The sequence below is a fragment of the Cryptomeria japonica genome, chromosome 11 (assembly GCF_030272615.1).
Source record: "Cryptomeria japonica chromosome 11, Sugi_1.0, whole genome shotgun sequence".
NCBI lineage: Eukaryota > Viridiplantae > Streptophyta > Pinopsida > Cupressales > Cupressaceae > Cryptomeria > Cryptomeria japonica.
In genome coordinates, this window is record NC_081415.1 from 154,271,510 (window position 1) to 154,295,665 (window position 24,156).

Genomic DNA, 24,156 nt, shown 5'->3' on the forward strand with positions numbered 1-24,156 from the left:
ATGTGGCAATGACAGGTCAAGTTGGGGTTTGTGTATTAAATGACCTCTTAAAGGCTCCTCCTTGAATTGGAAACTCTATCCCAACTCCCTAGACCCCTTCAAAAACTTAGAAAGTGATTTTACAATCACCCCTGCACTTGGCACTCCATTTTCACCTTATCTCCTCTAGTCGAGTTGCTCTTGGACTCGCCTAGAATAAGATGACAGTCATATCAAAGATCTTCTCCAAAACTTGCACATGCATATGTACACTATAAATATTGTTTCCCATCATGTCCCAACAAGTCGTGATAGCAGCACATGTGGAACTCATGGGGCAACCATATTTACAAGAAAATTGCTATATACAAGCCAAAACTGGCTGCTTGCAAACTAAAGAAAGAAAACACTAATGAACAGTATCTAAAAAGATCTAAATTAAAATAAAAACACAATAAAACTCAAGAGAAACTCAATCCATTTCTGGATCAATGGATTCAATCCATTTCTAGATCAATGGACTCAATCCATCTTTGAATACAAAATGAGTAAAATCAATCCAAAACGCTGCCAACTAGTTTGAAAATGAGTAGTTTCATATTGTTAAGCTTGAAAAACACACTCACCAACATTTTTAACCATGAAAGAGAGAGTTCTTATAGCTTTCAAATGTGTGGAGTCATCCTAGGGCATTGAACAATCCCTAACTCCATTGCTAACCATTTTAGGACAAAAGTTGTCACGACAACTTTTTGCAATTTTGCAATTTTTGCACTTTTGGTCTTTCCAACCTATAAGAACTATTCCAAGACATAAAAAATGAATTTTAAAACTTTCCTAATGATAATTTAACCCTCCCTAATGCCTGTACCAATTTTTGACACTTTTGACCATCAAAAAGGTTGATTACCTACTCAAACTCACTATTTACACAAAAATGCAAAGCTAAGAAGTATGAACACAACCTAGGCCTATATTGACTCAAAAATGTAACTCTTGGACCCTCCTAGAGTCCTTATTCACCAGTGACTTTGCTAGGGTCAGTACAAGCCAAAATTGAAAAACTAAACAATCTAAGTCCTAGGTGCTCCTGCACCATTCTCCCAAACAAAAGAAGATCATGTCACCTTCTTAGGAATCAGATTCTGATCAATTCCAAGCTTCTTAAACTCTATCTCCATCACCCATGTAGTTTTAGCATCATCCATACCCTTACATTTGATTAGGTGCTCCCAATAGGCTTGATGCCTTGTTTTCTTGGCGATCCTTGAACTCAACACCTTCTCGGCCTTTGAATTTGGTTTGGCTGGTAACTGAAGGTTGTTCACATCATCTGAAACCTCTGAGTGACTGTAATCTGAACCTTGAACTGGTCCCTTGTATGCAACTAATCCTACTATATTGAAAACTGGTGACAATCCTATGTCACTAGGTAGATCCACCTTGTATGTATTTTCTCCATACTTGGCTAGAATGGAACATGGACCTATCCTTCTTATTTGCAACTTGTTTGGCACTCCTTGATGTAGTCTTTCTTTGTTTAAGTGCACCATGACAAGATCCCCCACTTGAAATTGTAGGTTCTTCCTCTTTTCATCAACTTTTGGTTTGAGTTTTCTTGTGTTCTCCATCAATGCTTGTTTAACTGATTCATGGACTTCCTTCATTGATTGAGCAAAGTCCTCTGCATATCCACTTCTTGTTGCTGCACTTCCTAAGTCTCTCAACTCCAAAATGCCTCTTGGGTGCACAACATAGACCACTTCAAAAGGGCTCTTGTTGGTAGTCCTATTTATGGTGCCATTATATGCATATTCACCTTGTGAGAGTACTTGATCCCATGTTTGACCATATTCCTTAGTCAAGCACCTTAACAAGTTTCCCAAGCTTATATTCACCACTTCGGTCTACCCATCTGTTTGAGGATGGTAGGTTGATCCAAAAGAGAGGTTGGTGCCAAGATTTTGCCATAGTGTCTTCCAAAAGTGATTCATGAACTTTGAGTCCCTATCTGAAACAATGCTCATGGGTAAACCATGTATCCTCGCAACCTCTTTGAAGAACAATTGAACAATTTGGCATGCATCATGAGTATTTTTGCAAGGCACAAAGTGAGCCATTTTGCTAAATCTGTCCACAATGACATAAATGTTGTCATATCCCTACTTTATCCTTGGTAAACCTACTAAAAAATCCATGCTAATGCATTCCCAAGGTCTATTTGGTATGGGAAGAGGTTGGTATAAATTGGCATTTGTAGAAGTACCCTTGGCCTTTTGGCAAACTATGCAAGTCTCCACATATTTCTTCACATCTTGATTCATCTTTGGCCAATAATAGTATCTTCGAACCAACTCTTGAGTCTTATTGACTCCAAAATGTCCACTATGGAAGTGATTTTGATATTGTTAGGTATCGGAGATAACTGAGAAGGGGGGAGGGGGGCGGGGATGAATCAGTTGTCCAATAAATTCAAACCAAAATTAACTTAACCAAAACTTAATGCTTTATGCTGGTAAACCAAACTTTATGTCGGTAGACAGTTTTATCAGTTAATTGCAGTACTGGTAAAGATTAATGCATGAAACAAAAAGACAATAACATCCACAACACAACACAAATATTTGTACGTGGAAACCCTATAAGGGGGAAAACCACGGTGGGAATCCTTACCCACAATCAAATGACACTACTACAGATAGTATGTGTGTACAATATGGAGTCTCCACGTGCAGAAAGGCCAGCTGCCTAGAGCTCACTGCTTAATCACAAAATGGGAGTCACACTGACTACAATTGGATGGTTAAATCCAATGATAATGTACTGCTCAAAACAACATCTTCATATGTTGGATTCAATACCAGTTAAGCTCTGATTATCTCCTCAAAAGCTTCCTTCAATCTTCAAATGATGTCTGCATGTATAGCTCTGCTCATTTTCGCATATTCGCACTTACTTACCTTCCCATATCAATCTCATAAATGAGATCTTACATATATACCAAAAGCTAAGATCAAATGTATAGGTCGGCTTACAAAGAATATTACAATAAAATCAATTACAAATAAATCAATATGTGATGCATCATGTTGGCTCAATGCATTTACAATAATAACAAATCATCTCCATAACATGTCGTGTTGATCTGGAATAGATATGCTTGCCGGTGCATAACCTGGACCTATTTGCCGGTAACAACAAATATGCAAACCCGATTAGATCAATAACCAAATCACCAAAACCAAGTGATCAAATCATATCTTTGACATAGCCAAGTAGTCTCCAAGTCATTCCAAGTGTTTGTGAACAATATAACCTACCGGTGAACCAAATACCGGTGACTGTGCATAAGTCACTAACATGCCAATGGATAAAACCAAAGATCTCCAAGTGCTGATAAGTGTTGAAAAGTGTTGACAAGTGTTGACATCAGTGAAAAAACCATATAAACATATCCAAAATACCAACATATACTCCTTACACACCTTTTTGAGAAGTCTTCATGCTCTGAGTACAAGTCTCTAAAACTGTCCACACCTATGCTTCTCAATTGGATTTCTTGGACTGTGAAAAGTCTTCTACTTAATGCATCAGCTACTCGGTTTAACTACTCTTTCTTGTGATTAATGGTGAATGTATAGGCCTGCATTTACTCCACCCATTTCATGTGTTTATGACTGAGTTTATCTTGTGAGTTTAGGAAACTCAATGCTTGGTTGTCCGTATAGACCACAAATTCTTTAGGGAGGAGATAGTGTCTCCACTTCCTCAATGCCTGCACTAAAGCATACAACTCAAGATCATAAGAGGAGTACTTCCTCTTGGCATCACTCAAATTCTCACTATGGAAAGCTACTGGTCTTTCTTCTTGGCTTAGGATAGCACCTACTGCAACATTGCTTGCATCACATTCTACAATGAAAATTTTCTCAAAACTAGGCAACACTAGCACCAACTATCTTTGCCTTCAAGGTTTCAAAACCTATGTTTGCTGCTTCACCCCACTGAAACTTTGCCTTTACTCACCTCTAATGATATCTAGCATTGGTGCACATATAGCACTGAATTACCTAATGAACTTCCTGTAGTACTGAGCTAGTCCATGAAAGCTTCTCACCTTTTTTGTTGTCTTAGCAGTAGGCCAATTTACAATGGATTAAACCTTGCTTCGATCCATCTTGAGGTTTCCTTGAGACAACACAAACCCAAGGTAAACCAATTCCTACTTGACAAACTCACACTTATCCAAATTCATGGTTAGCTTTTCATCATACAATCTTTGTAATACATCTTGCAAATGATTAATGTGATCTGCCCTATCTTTACTGAAAATGAGAATATCATCAAGATATACCACCACAAATTTACCTATGACATCCTTCATCACCTCATTCATGAGTCTCATGAAGGCTCTTGGAGCATTGGATAAGCCAAATGGCATTACAAGCCACTCATAAAGACCCTCAGTAGTCTTAAATGTAGTTTTCCATTCATCACCCTCCTTAATACTAATTTGCTGATAGCCACTCTTAAGGTCAATCTTGGTAAAGTACTTGGCTTCCCCTAAACAATCCATTAGGTCTTCTATTCTAGGAATAGGAAACCTATCTCTGATGGTTATCCTATTTATGGCTCTAGAATCAGTACACAATCTCCAAGTACCACCTTTCTTTGGTGCTAACATGGTAGGGACAACACAAGGGCTAATACTTTTACTAATTAGGCCTTGGCCTAAGAGCTTTGGATTTGCTTGGCAATTTCAACATTTTGTTGAAGAGTCATTTTATAAGCCTCCTTATTAGGCAAGGATGCTTCAGGAATGAAGTCTATTTGATGGCTTATGGTTCTTTTAGGAGGTAAGGTGTCTAGCTGTCCTTCACTTACTGTGCCTTTGAATTTCTTCAACAAATCTTGCACCTCTAATGGAAAATCTTCCTGCTCTTTCTTGTCTTCTTCTTTGGGCTTCATCACAAGTGCAAACTCTATACCTTTACCTTCCTCAAGTGTCTTTAACAACAATATTTCACTCACCAAAAGAACATTAGGACTTGCTGCCCTATTTTCTCCTTCCTCAAGGATAGACTGAATCTTGAATGTGACACCATCTTTCTGGAATGATTATGCGTTCTTGGCTCCATCATGGATAGCTTATCTATCAAATTTCCGTGGTCTTCCTAATATAAGATGGCATGCATCCATGGGTAGGACATCACATAACACCTTGTCCTTATACCTTCCAATGGTAAAATCCACCCATGCTTCCTCATTGACTAGGACATGTTGGCCTTTGTTCAACCAAGTGACTCTATAGGGATTGTTGTGAGGTATCCTTTGCAATTTGAGTTTTCTCACTGCCTCTTTTGACACAATGTTGTCTGTAGACCTTCAATAAATGATCACTTTGCACACTTTGTCCATACTCTTGCATTTGATCCTAAATAAGGACCTTCTTTGGCTTGGCTCTTCTCTGACCGGTTCTTTGATCAATGTTCTCCTTATCATCAAGTTGTCACCTACCTCTGACTCTAAGGAAACCTCTGAAGTCTTGTTGCTTGAAGACTCTTCTAGAAGATAGCTCACTCTTCTTCCACCACCATGTTTTGATGATCCCTACTCTGGACACCTATATGCTGGATGACCAAGTTGGTTACAATAGTAACACTTCATTGTTGCAAAGTATGAGGAAACTCTACCTTGGCCACTAGATCTTCCTTTGAAACCACTATTGGATCCCCTTCCTCTATTGAATCCTTCTTTACTACTACCACTATCTTGCTTCTCAGTGAGTTTAGACTCTCCTTGTGTTCTTTACTCAAAACTTCTTCCTCCCTCTATTGTCTTTTCCTCTACCCCTGCCCCTATTGTTGCTTGAGTCATGTCTTCTTTTCAGTTTTTCCTCTACCAAGGGCAAGTTGATAGGTTTGATGGACTGTTTTTGGGCTCATTAGACTGATTTCTTCTTGGATGTTCCATTGTAGACCATTTAGGTACCTAGCAACCTTGAGACTCTCTTCTTCCACCGCATGAGATCTAAGACTAAGTTTGTGAAACTCCTCTATATAGCAACTGACATCAAGATCTTTTTATCTTAAGTTTTGCCTCTTCCTATGAATTTGCACTTCATAGTCATTAGGGAGATAAACTTTTTTGATTTTGACTAACATCCATTTCCAAGAAGAGATGGTTGCTTTGCCCAGTTTCTTCCTTTCATCTTGCACAAATTTCCACCATGTGAGAGCAACTCCTCTCATCCTTGACTTGGCTACCTTGACTCTCTGGGCTTCAGTTACGCCTTCACATTCAAAATGGTTCTCCATGTCTTCTATCCATTCTAGGACTACTTTTGCCTCCTTCTTACCAGTGAACAATGGCAATCCTTCCAGTGATTTGCCACTCAAGGCCTTCAATGCCTTCAAAAAAGGTTCTTTCTCTAGGATAGGATCGGGTATCTTGTCTATCTTTTCCACTTCTTTACCCTTCCCTTCTGCTCCTTCCACTTTTACCAACACTGCATATGCCTTGGTTTCTACCTCTCCAAGCTTACTCTCCAATTCTAGCAACTTCTCCTTCAGGAGTCTATTCTCTTCCTCTTGATCATCCACTTTCTTTTCCAACTCTGCATTGGTCACCATGTTTTTATCTCCTACAGATTCCACTGAGGACATCTACTCGCCTCACCCAAATATTATAGGCCCTGATACCAATTTGATGGTGTTCACCTAGTTTGCTCAACACTTCACCTAGCTGGTGTTGCTCAATTGCACCAACTCACCAGGCCTAGTTGCTCTATAGACCTTCAATTCCTTCTCAATCTCTTCTAGGGCTTGATTCTTGATCTCTCTAAGGTGTTTTCTTCAAGTGTTTTGCCAAGGAACCCTACCAACTCACAGTGCTTCCCATGTACTCAATTATGGCTTCTTGGCTTCAAGTTGTCAAAATGACCTCCTACCATTGTGAGATGATGTAGAGGCATGGATGTGTCTTCATTCATGTTTTGGATTCATTTAGGGTCCATTTGAGGTTTTCCATCAATAGGTTTCTTACCAATTTCAAAATCTTGCCTAGAAAAGGGCTACAAGGAATTAGCCCAATTAGGCCTCCTAAAACCGGATTTTTAGGGCTTGAGTGAAAATTGTCCAAAAGACCCCCAAACAATCTTGTATTTCCTTCAATGTTTCATCTAACCTCAATATATTTTTTTGGTTTTAGCTTCTTGTTCCACCATTCAATGTGCTAACCCCAAAATGAGGGTTTTGGAGGGTTTCTAGGCCTTCTAGATGGCAGTGACAGGTCAAGTTGAGGTTTGTGCATTAATTGAACTCTTGAAGGCTCCTCCTTGCATTGGAAACTCTGTCCCAACTCCTTGTACCCCTTCAAAAACTTAGAAATCGCTAACCATTTCAGGACAAAAGTTGTCATGACAACTTTTTGCAATTTTGCAATTTTTGCAATTTTTGCACTTTTGGTCTTTCCAACCTATAATACCTATTCCAAGTCATCACAAATGACTTTTAAATATTTCCTAATGCTAATTTAACCCTCCCTAATGCCTGTACCAAGTTTTGACACTTTTGACCATCAAAAAGGTCGATTACCTACTCAAACTCACTATTTACACAAAAATGCAAACCTAAGAAGTATGAACACAACCTAGGCCTATATTGACTCAAAAATATAACTCTTGGACCCTCCTGGAGTCCTTATTCACCACTGAATTGGCTAGGGTCAATACAAGCCAAAATTGAAAAACTAAACAATCTAAGTCCTAGGTGCTCCTGCACCACAACCACATCTCATCTATCATAATATTAATATACTTTATATTTCTAAGGCTTTCATGTATTTGATTTAAATAGGCTAGTTATATGCATGTTTTATTTATGTCATTTACATAGAATATATCGATTGTTTGATTCCCTTAAAAAAAAAAAATTACTATTACCCAGTAATTGAAGGGAAATGCTAGAAATGCTAATAGGGTTACCTTAGATTTCACATAACTAAATTATGCATTTAAGAAACACTAACTTATAATACAAGTTTTAATGGAGAGGTTAGGGTCAAATTTTCCTTAATTGTTCTTATAGTTTAACATACAAGATTCAAGTTTAAAATCTAAAGTGAAATTTCTCTTATTAACTAGACTGTTTATACAATACTTATGGAGGGGTTTCAAATATTTCAAATACATTTATTTATGAATAAGAACAACTAATAATGCAATTAGCAATACAAAAGAGAAATTCTAACATGAAATTGTCCATATTGTAAACCTTCACAACATTACATTACATTTTTATAAATTATCTACTCATTTATTACAACTAATATCATACATCCAACATTAACAATTTTGCATACATTTCAGACCAATTTTTGAACAATAATATTTATGGAACTCTCTTTCAAGCATTGAAAATTTAAAAAAATTCCTACTAGAGTATACTTACCATAAACTTATTTGGATAATCAAAACTTGTGCAAGCTCCACATATCCCATAGTTTGCAACATGAGATTTAATACTTATTTCATGCCCACATTTTGCATTCAACCAAACATATAATTCATTGATTGGATAATGCTTCTATTGATTGACACAATGTTGTAGATAGAGTCTTTAAATCTAGTCATCACTTCTTAAAATATAAAAAAAAATTACATAGGTTAAATGATATTAATATTTTATGTTTAAATTAGAAGGATATGTCACTCATTCAGTAATTTTTTTAATGTCCAACTCTTGAAAACATACTTCTCTAGTAAATCTCCCAATGTTCTTTCTAAAATCCTTTTAACTATGTGTCATGGAACATTGACAAAAAAACAAACCTATAATATGTTGATGACATCAATCATAACCTAAGTATTTATAATTGCATTGCATTAATCAATAATATGGATAGTGTTAAGTTAAAACAATGTTAAAAACATGACCAGATTAATGGCAAGGATGTTACTATATTTTTTTATGTATCTTACGCAATTTCAAATCTCTATAATGGTAGAGTGATATTTAAATCATTTTAACTTGTAAATTTGATGCATTTACATGATATTCCAAGACATAGTAGAATTGAGGAAATACTTACCTTAACTTACAAAATATCCTTTTAAGCAATGTAGCATAATGCATTTGATGTTAGGTTGCAAGCATTTTTTTTAATTCATCCATATTGATTTATCAAGTTATATTCTTGGAAAGTATGTATAGAATTTATAACTAAGAAAGATTATTGGGATACTAAGAATTAAACAGTTTTAAGCAAGCCACCAGAGCTAAACACAACTATCCTTTCCCTTTATTTTAATAAAACTTTCCCAAAGGTTTTAGATTAGTTAGCACACTCTCATGCCCTATCTTAACAGGCTCTACATTCTTCTTTAAAAATTTCATATTATAAATACCAAAATAAACTTCATAGTTGTTCAACTTCAGTAGCTTGCTAGTTTAATTACTAATATATTTATGTCACTTCATAATTTAAAATGACAATGATGTCATAGTTAAATGTGTAGATATTTTATATCCAAAGGACACTTTATCCATAGATAGATGTTAGTAATTATATTATTGAATTTCTATTTGTCATATCAAAAAAAATTGCTAAGATAAACCTAGAAATTTTTTGTGTCTTCTTTTCTTTTTCTTTTGTTGTAATAACTAAACCACTTTAATTACCAATAGGAAACTTCCTTGATCCATTACATACAAAATCAAGAAATCCTTGCATCAACCAATATAAAATATAATTATATGTAATTTTCTTTACTTAAGTTAGGATTTTAAAGTAGTAATATTAAGTCAAATAGAATGTTCCTAGTTATTGTATTCACATTCATTCTTATTTATTTTAGCTTGTTATTCTATAAATCAACTGGCATGACCCTCACTTTTCAAGTTAAAATAGTACACATATAACACAAATATAAAAGGTTTATATTTATAGATAAATTTTATATAGTTAGTGAGGAGCCATATACATATGCTTATGCTACCCAAAATACATAAAGATTGTAAGAGAGAGTGAATGATGGGTACGGGCAACCAACTTGGAGATGTGCAATTAAACACTAGTCAACGTTTTGAGTTAGGTTTAACCAACCTAGTTACTTGGGATTATGATTTTAGCAAATCACATATATTTGGAAGCCCACAATAACAATAACTATTACACACTTTTTATTTTTAATTTATTATTGAGAAATGTTTTCTATGAGTGTTTCATTTTTAGTATTTAATATTTGTATATCTTAATAATTAAAAATGATTAAAATTATATATTTATTTTTGTTTATATTTAGTGAACCTGTTTGATTCTACATATTCAATCCTTCTTAAGGATTTGCATTAGTTTTGGATGTTTAGATTTATATTTTTTTATGATAACATCTTATTTTTTAGATCTATAATTTTATTTCACAATATTATGTGTTATCCATTTGTCTTCCTTACATGATTTGGAGTGCATATTCATATCATTTATCTTATACCCACCCTTAAATTAGTCTTAATGTTTGTGTTTTATATGCATTTTAGATTTTATTTAGAATTGAAATTCTAATAACAATTTGATTATACAAAGTTTTTATATAGTTCCCAACACTCTTATTACATAATTTTGGGAACCATATTTTTTTGTACACTTTGATAGAGCTATATTGTGACATTATTAATTCTCGTGGATCTTTATGCCTTTAGTCAATCCATGCTTCATGTTTACCCTCAAAACTAGACACCCCACCTTGCTAGATAAGACAATATATACACTCAAATATGTATGTTGACCTAAACAAAGAGGTAGTACTTATGCTTATATTATGGTATGTTGACCTAAACAAAGAGTGGGTTAGGCATCTATACATTTAGCTTCACAAAACAAAATAGGGCATCTTAAAGTTGATTTATATGACAATTAAAGAGAGATATAAACAATAGATATTCACCAATCCAAACTTTTTTTTATAATTAAATCCCTAAGGTTTTTTACTAAGATCAATTGATACTAGCTACTAATAATAAGACCTACATACCACTAATAGGTAGATTAAAAAACTAGACTATAAATGAAACCAATTATATAAAATTGATTTACTTTCCTTGAGATCAATTTTCTAAATACTTTCTCATGGCACATGTAATTTGGAATCTATTATATGTAAATGTCTAAATGAATATTAAAAAGAGCTCCAAAAATATTTAACATCATTTATATAATAAGTGGACCTAATCTATTCTCTAAACTACTAGGAGATCACAAAGAATGTTGTTTATATAAAATTATTTTGATCATAGTATAAGAAGGGATGGCACATTAACTCATGAACAATATCTAGTACAAGCTTAAGAAAAAAAAATTAATATTAATGTAAAATGAGAACCATGTCACTTATCTTATATATTGATTATCAACATGCATCAGTGTGAGACTAGTAATAAATAAAATAATATACCATTATAATTATAAGCTTAATTCTCCTACTTAATCCTTGATTTAATATTAAGTAAGTGTTGATAATATATTACGTTACCATACTAGTATAATTGTTAAAGATATTTTATATTATGATACATATTATTTGGAATTAATATATAGTCTAAGTGATGTTAAACCTATGTGGTTAACATATAGTAGTGGTTATATTGATGTGATAGATATCAGTGATTTATAAAGGTTATATAGTTAACTTAATTATTATCATTAGGTATATAGATATAAGATATGATAATTAGTTTACATATCCAATTAACTATATATGTAATAATATTCATAGTATTAACATTAGTATTTAGTTAATATGTAATACTATTAATATTAACACCATATGAGCCCTATTAATATTTAGGGTGTAAATCAGTGTGAATCAAATGTGTTATCCTTTAATTCTACTATAAACCATAAACTTGGTACTTAATATTATACACCAAATATATTATCAATATAATTGGATGGATATGATATTAATAAATTAATAGGAAGGTACTATAAGTTATATAACTAATAATCCATTATTCTATTTGTATTTAGTTATTAGGTAAATAATAGAATCTATAAGTCAATATTTGTTACGATATTCCTAACTTAGGTAATACTATTAATATTGATTTAAGCTAATATTTCTATTGCTTACCCTTAGTTATTTCCTATATATGTAATTTATAGTATGATATCTTTATTATAACCACATAGTTAGCCACATAAATTTGTTATCCAGAATAACTAAATACATAGTTTGCAATAGACTAACATTGGTCATAAGGTGTATCCAGAATTATTATGTAGAATTAATATATATTAGTAACTTTATTATGTATTAATAATCAGAATATCCAAGTTAGCCTCATATAGTGTAGTTATTATAATATTGACTATAATGACTTAATTGTTAATAGTATTTAATACTAGCCATCTATTTAATTAAATAATATGTAATATTGGCCAGTAATACCCTAATATTGACTAAGATATGATATAATATTGTTACGATATTCCTAACTTATTATAATTTCACCATGTATGTAAGTTTCTAATTAATTAAAAACTAATAATATGTAATATGTATAATATTCATAGTATTATTTATGATAGTTAAAATAGTAGGCAAGTAGTTAATACTTAGTTAACTAGATAGTGCAATAATTTTTAATACTTATATTACTTGATTGAAATATGAGTAATTAATAAAATAGTTCAACATATATCTTACACTAATTATTATATTATTATTTTAGACTAGATATATATTCAATTCCCATTTGGTATTATAGTATATGTAATAAAATAAGGCCCATAGTGAAGGTATTATAGTACTTAGGCGTAGTTAATTTACATGATATATCCATCCAATTACATATATCTTTATATTCAGATTTTCACATTTATTTACAAACTACCTATCAATATCTAATGTTATACCAATATACTAAATAACTGTCTTCCTAAATATTGATAAAGCATAAGTGTTTATAGTTAATATGGTTGTAAATCAAAGTAGAATGAATCATTTTGAAGATCAGTGATCCGGGTGGATATATTTTCCACGAAAAATTCACAACGCTCCAGCAGTTTTGGCGACGGTTACAAAAAGATATTTATAGGGTTTGAACCCGTGACCACCCATGTATGAGCTCTTTGCTCCACCACTCTACCGCGAGATGTTCGTTGACTAAATTGGGAGGCTAGTTTGTTTTAACAACTAACAAATTGCTAAAAGGAGATCCGTGGGAGTTGAACCCTAACTGCCTATTTTCCGTTTGTCTCTCTAAACCGCTAAGCCACACATAATTTTTGGGATGTAAAGGGAAAACAATTTATTTGAAGAATCTCGTTGAGATTAGGCCAAGATTGGAGGGCTCAGGTCAAGCCTGAGCCCCCCCAAATAAATCATAAAATAAAAATTATAAACCCGAAAATATTATTATGGGGATATTTTAGACGGGTTAGGGTTATTAACAGGATTTAAATGTGATTTAAGGGGGATTTTTGAAGATTTATTGTTGTAAATGGGAGATACGGTAGATTTTCAAAAATCATATGGTTATGAACCAAATTTGGCAAAAAAATGTGTATAAAAGGGGGTAGCTTAGGAGTTTGAGTTGGTGGTGAGTTGTGAGAGAATTTTCTTAGAGAGTTTGAGTGTTCAACTTTGTGCACCAAAGGAGATTCATACTGTTGCACTTGAAGGAGGAGAACTTTGTAACTCTTTGTCATCAGAGACTTGGAACTTTGTCCAGTTGAAGGCCTTGTAACCACTTTTGGAGCATAATCAAGGATCGGTCACTCTGTTGGAGAAGGACCCGAAGACGTAGTCCGACCTGTGGACGAACTCCGTTATCAATTGTGTTTTGTCTTCTATCTTTCTACTCTCCTTCTTTCAGTTCATTACCTTTATTATGCTTTGTTCATTTAAGCATTATTATGTTAATTCGCTTAGATTAAAGCTTTGAATTAACTTGTGTAATATTGTTAAGCATTTGTCTGTAATTGTCATAGATCCTAATCAGATCAAGTTTGGTATCAGAGCTTTGTTTGACTAGTATTGCAGAATTGAATGCTAACAAGATCCAGGATTCAACGAGGCGAAGGCAAGCTTGAAGAATATAATCCTGAGATCGGAAAATGAAGAACTAATCCACCATCACAAATGGAAGGAAAAGGTGGTGAAGAAGGTTTCGAAGATAAGAGTATTCAGAAGACTCTTCAGAATTTGGAAACCATTGTACAAGTTTTAGTACATGAGAGAGAGGACAAGATGCGAAGACGTGCAGCTCGTCAGAACAAAGGAAAAAGACCAGGAGGTGACCATGAGCCTCCAAAAACACCCCCATCTCCTTCTTCTCCTTCTTCCCCGTCTTCTCCCTCTTCTACTCATTCTGAGTCTTCTTCTCTTTTCAAGAGTTCACATAAGCCTAAGATTAAATTGGATGTAAAATTTGATCTACCAAAGTATTGTGGGGAATTAAATGCTAAAAAATTAGATGATTGGATTCAACAGGTTGAAGTCTATTGTAGAGTCCAAAACCTCTTAGATGATGTCGATAGGATCCAGTTAGCTACTCTTCGGTTAGGAGGTACAGCTCTAACCTGGTGGGAGAGTAGAATTCGAGATGGGTCTTCACAACATGGTAAAATCAACTTAACTTGGTCAGACTTTGTTAATGCTCTCAAGAAGCAATTCTATCCCCTAGGCCATATGCAACAGCTAATGATGAGCTGGCAACTTTTTAGGCAAGGGAAAGGTCAGTCTGTCCAGGATTACACCCATGAATTTAGAAAGAAGGCTATTGCATTAAATGTTCCATTGTATACTCAGGACACGTTGCTTAAGTACATAGGTGGTCTTCACTCTTATCTGAGACATTCAATTTTAGTCTTGAATCCTAGTAACTTTGATGAAGTCTGTGTCCAAGCCACACACCTAGAGTCAAGAGGTAAGGGTTCTTTTATTGATAAGTCTGATAAGAAGCCATCTAAGTCTAAGAACAAATCCCAAAAAAAAGGGAAGGGGAAAAAGATAGCTACAGTGAAGAAAGAGGGTGAAAAACCCACATGCTCACATTGCAAGAAAGAAGGGCATGATGATTCTAGGTGCTGGAAGCTGCACCCTGAAAAGAGGCCAAAGAGATATGGTGGAAACAAAGACAAACAAAAGACTGATGCTATAGTTCAACAGGATCTTGGATCTGACTCTGGAGATGAGACAAAGATCGTTGTTGCTGGAATCCAAGGTAAAGAAAAAGGTAGATCTCTCTCATTAGCTACAAGTTCTTCTAATATAAGTGCAAGTACAAGTAAAGATTCTACTCCTAAGAATGATAAGCAAAGGAATGAATTATTTCATATTCGGGTTGTTATCAAACATACTAAAGTTGATACATTATTTGATACGGGTTCTCAAGTTAACTTGATATCTGAAGAAATTGTTAAAAAGCTTAACTTGACTACAACACCTCATCCAAAACCATACCCTCTGGGATGGTTTTGCAATGATGCACAATTGCAAGTAACTAAACAATGTAAGATAAGATTTGCTATCACTGCAAACTTTGTAGATGAAGTAGAAGCTGATGTAGTCCCTTTAGATATTTGTGGTCTTGTACTTGGGAGTCCCTATTTGTATGATCGATAGGCTATCTTCTATAGAGGGGAGAACAAATATCATCTTTTTAAAGATAAGGTTGAATACATTGTACGAGCACATAAGGTAAAGACTAATCTTGCACTAGTTAATGCTGGTCAGATGAAAAGGTTAGTCAACTCTAGTAAGAACTTTGTATTAATGCTTGTAAAAGCCAAAGAGGAAGAAACATCTGAGGCATTTAAAGGATGTGATCCTAAACATAAGGCTGAAATGGTCAAAGTTGTTTCCGCTTACGATGACTTGTTTCAGGAACCAAAAGGATTTCCTCCTAAGAGAGAGATACAACATGAGATCCAGTTGCAGTAGGATGTGCCACTTCCAAACATTGGCATGTACCGGTTATCAGTCTTGCAAAATGAAGAGATCAAAAAGCAGGTTCAAGAGTTGGTTGAGAAAGGAGTTATTCGTCCTAGTACATCTCCTTGCGGTTCTCCTATTGTGTTGGTTCCAAAGAAAGATGGGACTTGGAGAATGTGCATCGACTACAGAGCTTTGAACAAGATAACGGTAAAGAATAGGTATCCTCTTCCTAGAATTGATGATTTACTTGATCAGTTGAAACATGCTATCTATTTCACTAAGCTAGACCTGCGTAGTGGATATCATCAGATTCAAATTGTAGAAAATGGTATTTGGAAAACTGCTTTTAAGACTAAACAGGGACTGTTTGAGTGGTTGGTTATGCCCTTCGGGCTTTGTAATGCACCAGCTACATTCATGAGAGTCATGAATGATGTCTTTCATCCTTTTATTGATATTTTGTCATAGTCTACCTAGATGATATTCTTGTATTCAGCAAGTCTTGGGAAGATCATGTAATTCATGTTAAAAAAATCCTTGATGTATTAAGGAAAGAAAAACTTTTTGTAAAGATGTCTAAATGCAAGTTCGCTAAGACATCCTTAGTGTACCTAGGCTATGTCGTAGGGAATGGTCAACTAAAAGTAGACCCTGCGAAGGTCGATTGTATTGTAAAATGGCCTAAGCCAAGTACAGTCACAGAAGTCAGGAGTTTTTTAGGTGCAGTTCAGTACTGGAGGAAGTTCATTGCAAACTTCTCTTTTATTGCTTCATCATTGCACACATTGACCAGTACAAAGGCAACTTTTCAGTGGGGAGGTCCACAACAGAAGGCTTTTGACACTTTGAAGGAAAAGTTGAGCACCGCACCAGTTCTGGCTTTACCAGATTTACATCAACCATTTGAGATCGAGACAGATGCTAGTGGGTTTGCCATGGGAGCTGTACTCATACAAGGAGGTAAACCAGTCTGCTACCACTCTGAAACTTTTTCGGGAGCAGTAAGTAACTATCCCACTTATGATAAGGAACTTTATGCTTTAGTTCAGAGTGTTAAGAAATGGAAACACTACTTAATGGGCAAAGAAACTGTAATCCACACTGATCATCAGCCACTTCAGTATTTACACTCACAGTCTAAACTGCAACAAAGTAGGCATTTTAGGTGGATGGGTTTTCTTCAACAATTTCATTTGGTCATTAAGTATAAGAAGGGTGCCCATAATAAAGTAGCAGATATGCTCTCTAGGCCTCCAGTTAAGAATGCTTTGATAATCCTTAAAAATATTTCCATGGTTCGTGAAAGTTTTCAGGAAAAATATGCTAATGATGAGAACTTTAAGGACATATATGCAGCTCTAATCCAGGGTAAACATGTAGAAGAAAAAGATTACTATGTGCAGGATAACTTGTTGTACCACTTGGGTAAATTGTGTATTCCTAAAGATGAGCAGGCACAGGTGATTCGAGAAGCACATACCTCTTTGATTGCAGGGCATTTCGGGGTAAGTAAAACATTGGTTCAATTGAAGAAGTATTGTTACTGGCCTCGTATGCAGGAAACTGTTACAAAGTATATAAAGGGATGTGTAATGTGTGCAACCAGTAAACCAAGTAACAGAAAATTGGGTTTGTACACACCATTACCTGTACCATCCCGTCCATGGGAAAGTGTGTCTATGGACTTTGTGGGAGGTTTACCTATGTCTAGGAAGGGACATGATTATTTGTATGTTGTTGTTGATCGATTCAGCAAAATGTGTATTCTAATGCCTTGTAAGAAACAGGTCACTGCTGAACTAACAACTCATATGTACTTCCAATTTGTATGGGTTCATTTTGGGTTACCTACTTCTATTGTATCGGATCGAGATTCTCGATTCTTAGGGGAATTTTGGACATCTTTGTGGGGACTCATGGACACCAAGCTGAAGAAGAGTACAGCCTTCCATCCACAGACTGATGGACAGACAGAGGTAGTCAATAGGACAGTTGTTCATCTGCTTAGAGGTTACTGTAGCAAGCATCCTAAGTTGTGGGATGAGAATCTTCATTAGGTGCAACATGCTTACAACCATGCAGCACATTCTTCTACAAAGAGGTCTCCTTTTGAGACTTGCTTCGACTATTTGCCAAAGACACCAATGGACTTTGCTTTTGGAAAGGACGATGTTATAGATGGACGCCATGATGCAGAAAGGGCTTTAAAGTTCATCCAAAAGGTCCAAGCAATCCATCAGGTAGTAGAAGCACAGTTGGAGCAGAGCCAAGCAAAATACAAGGCTCGCCATGACAAGCATCGCATAGATCATCATTTTCAGGTTGGTGACCGTGTTTGGTTACATATCAGCAAGGAAAGGATGCAAGGTGAAGGTAAGAAGCTTAAGCCTATCAGATATGGTCCCTTTGAGATCTTGGAAAATATCGGTACCAATGCCTTTCGCCTTAATCTTCCTCCATATATGCAAATTTACTCAGTTGTAAATGTAGAAAATCTGAAGTTGTATGAGCCTCCAATGATATTTGATGAAGAGGCTAATGTTTAGGTCCCATCAGTTGATGACCTTTCACCTGAGTATATGTCAGAGCTGCCAGAGGATGTCATTCTTGACAGAAATGTCAGATCTTCAAAAAGAGGTGCTATTGAGTACCTTAAAGTAGGACGTAAAGGAATGCATCCTAGCAAAGCACAATGGATGGAGGTTGAAAGAGTGAGGGAGTTGTATCCTCACTTACTTTCTGAGTAATCAAGCTTTCGGAGGTCCAAAAGCTCCCCAATGGAGAGGATTGATCCGGGTGGATATATTTTCCATGAAAAATTCACAACGCTCCAACAGTTTTGGCGACGGTTACAAAAAGATATTTATAGGGTTTGAACTCGTGACCACCCATGTATGAGCTCTTTGCTCCACCACTCTACCGCGAGATGTCCGTTGACTAAATTGGGAGGCTAGTTTGTTTTAACAACTAACAAATTGCTAAAAGGAGATCCGTGGGAGTTGAACCCTAACCGCCTATTTTCCGTTTGTCTCTCTAAACCGCTAAGCCACACGTAATTTTTGGGATGTAAAGGGAAAACAATTTATTTGAAGAATCCCGTTGAGATTAGGCCAAGATTGGAGGGCTCGGGTCAAGCCTGAGCCCCCCCAAATAAATCATAAAATAAAAATTATAAACCCGAAAATATTATTATGGGGATATTTTAGACGGGTTAGGGTTATTAACAGGATTTTAATGTTATTTAAGGGGGATTTTTGAAGATTTATTGTTGTAAATGGGAGATACGGTAGATTTTCAAAAATCATATGGTTATGAACCAAATTTGGCAAAAAAATGTGTATAAAAGGGGGTAGCTTAGGAGTTTGAGTTGGTGGTGAGTTGTGAGAGAATTTTCTTAGAGAGTTTGAGTGTTCAACTTTGTGCACCAGAGGAGATTCATACTGTTGCACTTGAAGGAGGAGAACTTTGTAACTCTTTGTCATCAGAGACTTGGAACTTTGTCTAGTTGAAGGCCTTGTAATTACTTTTGGAGCATAATCAAGGATCGGTCACTCTGTTGGAGAAGGACCCGGAGACGTAGTCCGACCCGCGAACGAACTCCGTTATCAATTGTGTTTTGTCTTCTGTCTTTCTACTCTCCTTCTTTCAGTTCATTACCTTTATTATGCTTTGTTCATTTAAGCATTATTATGTTAATTCGCTCAGATTAAAGCTTTGAATTAACTTGTGTAATATTGTTAAGCATTTGTCTGTAATTGTCATAGATCCTAATCAGATCAATCAGATAATTAATTCAAACTATAATATTAGATCATAGCCATAGGATAGTTTTATATATCTATTATAGGTAACGCTATATTTAGGGATAATATATTTCCGGATAACTGTAGACAACTTGAAGTGTAGAATAACCTATGCATTATATGCTCATATGATCCTTTCTCATGATAGTACATTAACCTATATAATTTGTACAAACTATCCTATAGTATTCAATATGTTATAATTGGCGTCCACACTATTAGAGCATTAACTACTATAATTAATTTACCGGTAATTAATACTATTATCTATATTACCATATCTCAGTATTAGCACTATACTTATATCCAACTTTATATTTGAGCTAGATGATTGACATATATATTTTAAGTTAATAATATACCACTGTGTCTAATATATACCATTACTATCTGGACAAGAATACTAGAAACAAAGCTATGCTAATAAATTTTAATAATCACTTAAACTAGTTATTAATGGATATAATAACTAAACTAAGTAAAATATATCAACATCATACTATATTATACATGTGATCAAAACAAGAGACACCTATACACTAACATATATATAAGCTTTATTAACAAGGTATAATTATTAGTTAAATGTAGTCCATAATTATCATTAATTACACGAGTCTACACTATAGATTAAGACTAATATACCATAATACCTCAAGATCATTATTGCAAACCTTTAATTAATTAAAATGAATCATTCTGAAGATTAACTTACCCAATTGTTAAATATGTATACTATAGATAACATTATTAGGGTATCGTGTTTCAATATAATGTTAAAATCAAAATTACTTATATGTACCTTGATATTTGTTAGTAATTAATAAGCAACTGACTGTATGATGTTACACTTAGGAGTACTATCATCTTATCCTATTATCATAACTATTAGTAAGTGTAATTCCCAAAAGTATAAATATCAACAGTTGGATATTTTGGGAATTACACTTTTGGACTTATTAATTACCTAATAACTGTTGATATTTATTAGTCAATAAATACTATATATAACCTTTGTTATATTAATTAATATAGAATTACTATTAGTTGAGTGCATTACCCTAATATCAATATAGTACTAAATTATGTTCAAAATATAGATAATCCATAAGTATCTATAATAGACAGATGTTAAGAACTATAGTTTATATTATCCCATGTTATAAATACTATGTCACAATATCACTGAATTGTGTGGATTATCTATCTGTCTATTTTAGTACTTTATTATTAGGGTATGATAAAATTACTCCATATGGTATGCACCCTCATACTCAAGAACATTAGTTGCTGATTAAGTATGCCTTGATATCATTAACTTAGAAAATTAAATGTATAGGATTAAGGATGTAATATTTTTAATTAGGTAATCCTTAATGTGTTTAGTATAGCTTGAGTAGTGAACATATAATGATAATATCAATATAGCTAGGTTAATATTAATCTAAAATGACAACCATGTCACTATTTTTGAATTATCCTTTTCCTTTAGATATTCTTCACCAGAGAAAGCTCTAAACTCCCCGAAAAACAAATCTCAAGGAAGGATCATTTTATGAGTTAGAGGTTTTCAAAACTTTTAACCTTTTACATTCTCATAGTAACCAACAAGGATTCATTTATATGCTTTTGAATCTAGTTTAGATCACTTACCTTCAAGCACATGAACAAAAGAATCACAATCAAATAACATAAAGTAGAAAACCAACCTATCCACACATCATATGACATTATATCAATAAGAGATAAATAGGAAGATTTATTAATCAAATGACATGCACTACCTACAACTTTTACCCAAAAGCCTTTACCAATATTAGCACCATACAATTAATGCTTCTATGACTAATCATCAAGGTTTGGTTATTTCTTTCTATAACCCCATTTTTCGGGGAGTATAAAGAGTAGTCTTATGCCAAATAATATCTACATACTTATAGAAGTCATCAAATTTGTTGGAGCAATATTCACACCCATTGCCAAATCTTAACACTTGTACATTATAATTTGATTACTTCTTAGCTAAGGCCTTAAATTTCTTAATCTTGGTGAAATTTTCAGATTTAGAATGCATAAAATAAATCAACATGTCTATCCTAAGACATAAGCAATGAAACAAATATAATATCAAGATTTACTAAAAGAATCAACATCCCTAGACCACATACATCCAAATGAATAATCTCTAATGGCCTCTTTTCCTTAAACAATCATTTAGGAAATGATGATCTATTCTATTTACCAAACAAAAAATGATCATATAAATTATTTTTACCAATAGAATAATTAAAAAATAACATCAACCAAATTTTTTAAAGAGTGGTCATAATCCCATTTTAACTAATGTGGCCCTATTTATGGTGCCACAACATATTTGTTGTTTCAATGCTAGTTACATTGTGAGAGAAATGAAAAGTAAATGGATTTAACTTAAACAAAGTCCCTATCCAATATCCTTTAGATATCACCAAAATCCCTCTTACCAACCTACAACAAAACTTATGAAATGTCACATGCATTCCACAATCATTAAAGTTGGATCTTAAAAGTAATTTTTCCACAAGTCCTAAAATATGTGATACATTCATTATCAATAGTATTAATCCTTCGATCACTAGAACACAACTTTATCTTTCCCTCCCCAACAAACTTCTTCATGCTATTATCATCAAGGAAAAATTCTCCCCCATCATATTTTTTATATGTAGAAAACTACTAATTTTGATGAGTCAAGTGGCAGGATAAACCTGAGTTAATAAGACAAGCACCATTATTTATTTACCAATCCTTTACATGCCCTCATTCACCACAATTGCAACGAGTTTTGGAATGTTCTTTTTACTTATCCCTCTTTTTATCCCCTTTAGGTGCATTCTATTTGGACCTATCCTACACATGCAACACATCTTAGGAGCCAACATTAATAGACTTTCACATTGTATCTTCTGAAAGAAGTATGAAAATCATGTGTTCCATCTTTTAGTCTACATTACCACTACTAATTGAAATAATTAATATTATTGGGAAAGAACAAAAAATCGAGATAAACTTATCTTCGTCTTCTAGTTTAACATCTATTGACGCAAAATGACATATTATCATATTTAATACATTTAAATTATTTAGAATTGAATCACTACCTTTCATCTTTGAGGAGTATATATTATTCATTTAAGATATAATGTATCAGAATTTTTATAGTTTGAGAGATGTCATCTATCCTCTTACACAAATTATATGTAGTCTTAAGTAGATACAATTAAGAGGGTGAAATTTGTAAGACGCAACCAAATAGTTCCTCATGCCTTCTTGTTAAAAATCCTTCAATATCATTTATCATTGTAGCTAGCTTTGTTTCTTCTGAAAATGGCAACCACTAATCACTCGCTTCTAAGAGACCCTCTAATTTTAATTTCCATATCTCATCACCAATGCCATTAAATTTTTTTATTATCTTATCAATATGTATAAAGCATGGTTTATTGTTCTCTTAAAAAATATTTAAAATATCACAAAACAAAAATTCATCCCCTTCTGAATAGAACCATTGTCTCTTATACCAAATGTTGAAAATAAGGTAAAGAAATATTGCAATGTTAACTTATGCGTGTGATAGAAAATATGAATACAAGATTATGGAATATCAAATATGTATGTGATTTAACATTCAAATCAAATATAAATATTAGCAAGCCATAGAGATGTTCAATTTACGTGGAGAAACCCTTCCAGGAAAAATATTCACTATAGAAAGAGGGTAAGTATAATATTAATTCTCATAATGAGACATACAATAATACATTTCACTACTCTTATCCTCAACAACATCATGGTACAGCTCCATAGCCTGCAACCTAGTGGTCAACATCTCCAATACGATCTCTCTTTCCCCTTGCTAAAACTCTAATTGTTGTGTCTGGTGCTTTGTTGTCCCTGAGGTTTTGGTGAACTCTCTACTAAATAATTTGTTTATAAATTTACTATGTAAACCCTTGAAGAGTTCTTAATATGCAACTAAGAATTTTCTTATCTATGCTTCAAGTCTATTCTGGAGGTGGTTTTTAGTGAGGAGATGCTAGACCGCATCTCCTACTTTAAAAGAAGAGTTTAATTTGTAGGTTTAATCATTTGTCGCCCTCATTTCCTGAGTTGTATTTTTGGATTTTGGTGCACTACAACCTATTGGTCAAAAATAAGGTTAAGATCTACCAATGTTATTGTACTTTTTTAATTATCTATTTTCATGAGTTACAAAGGATTGTTTTGTTATTTTTATCATGGTTGATGGAAAATGAGGGTCTCATTCTTTGTCCTTTCACCCTTGGCTGCCCCGCTCCCTCTCCATTTGGTGCAACTCTACTTACGAAGATATTGGTAATTCAGTGGGTTATTTCCTCAAGTTGGACCCTAATACAAGATATTTCTCTAACACTT

General features: G+C 34.0%; 1 protein-coding gene across 1 annotated transcript; it reads left to right on the forward strand.

Moving 5' to 3' along the window:
* The first annotated feature begins 14,122 nt into the window (after positions 1-14,122).
* Positions 14,123-15,607, forward strand: LOC131860090 (uncharacterized). The gene has a single exon (XM_059214456.1). It carries the CDS (start codon positions 14,123-14,125, stop codon positions 15,605-15,607), a length of 1,485 nt encoding a protein of 494 aa, XP_059070439.1.
* The last annotated feature ends 8,549 nt before the right edge of the window (positions 15,608-24,156 follow it).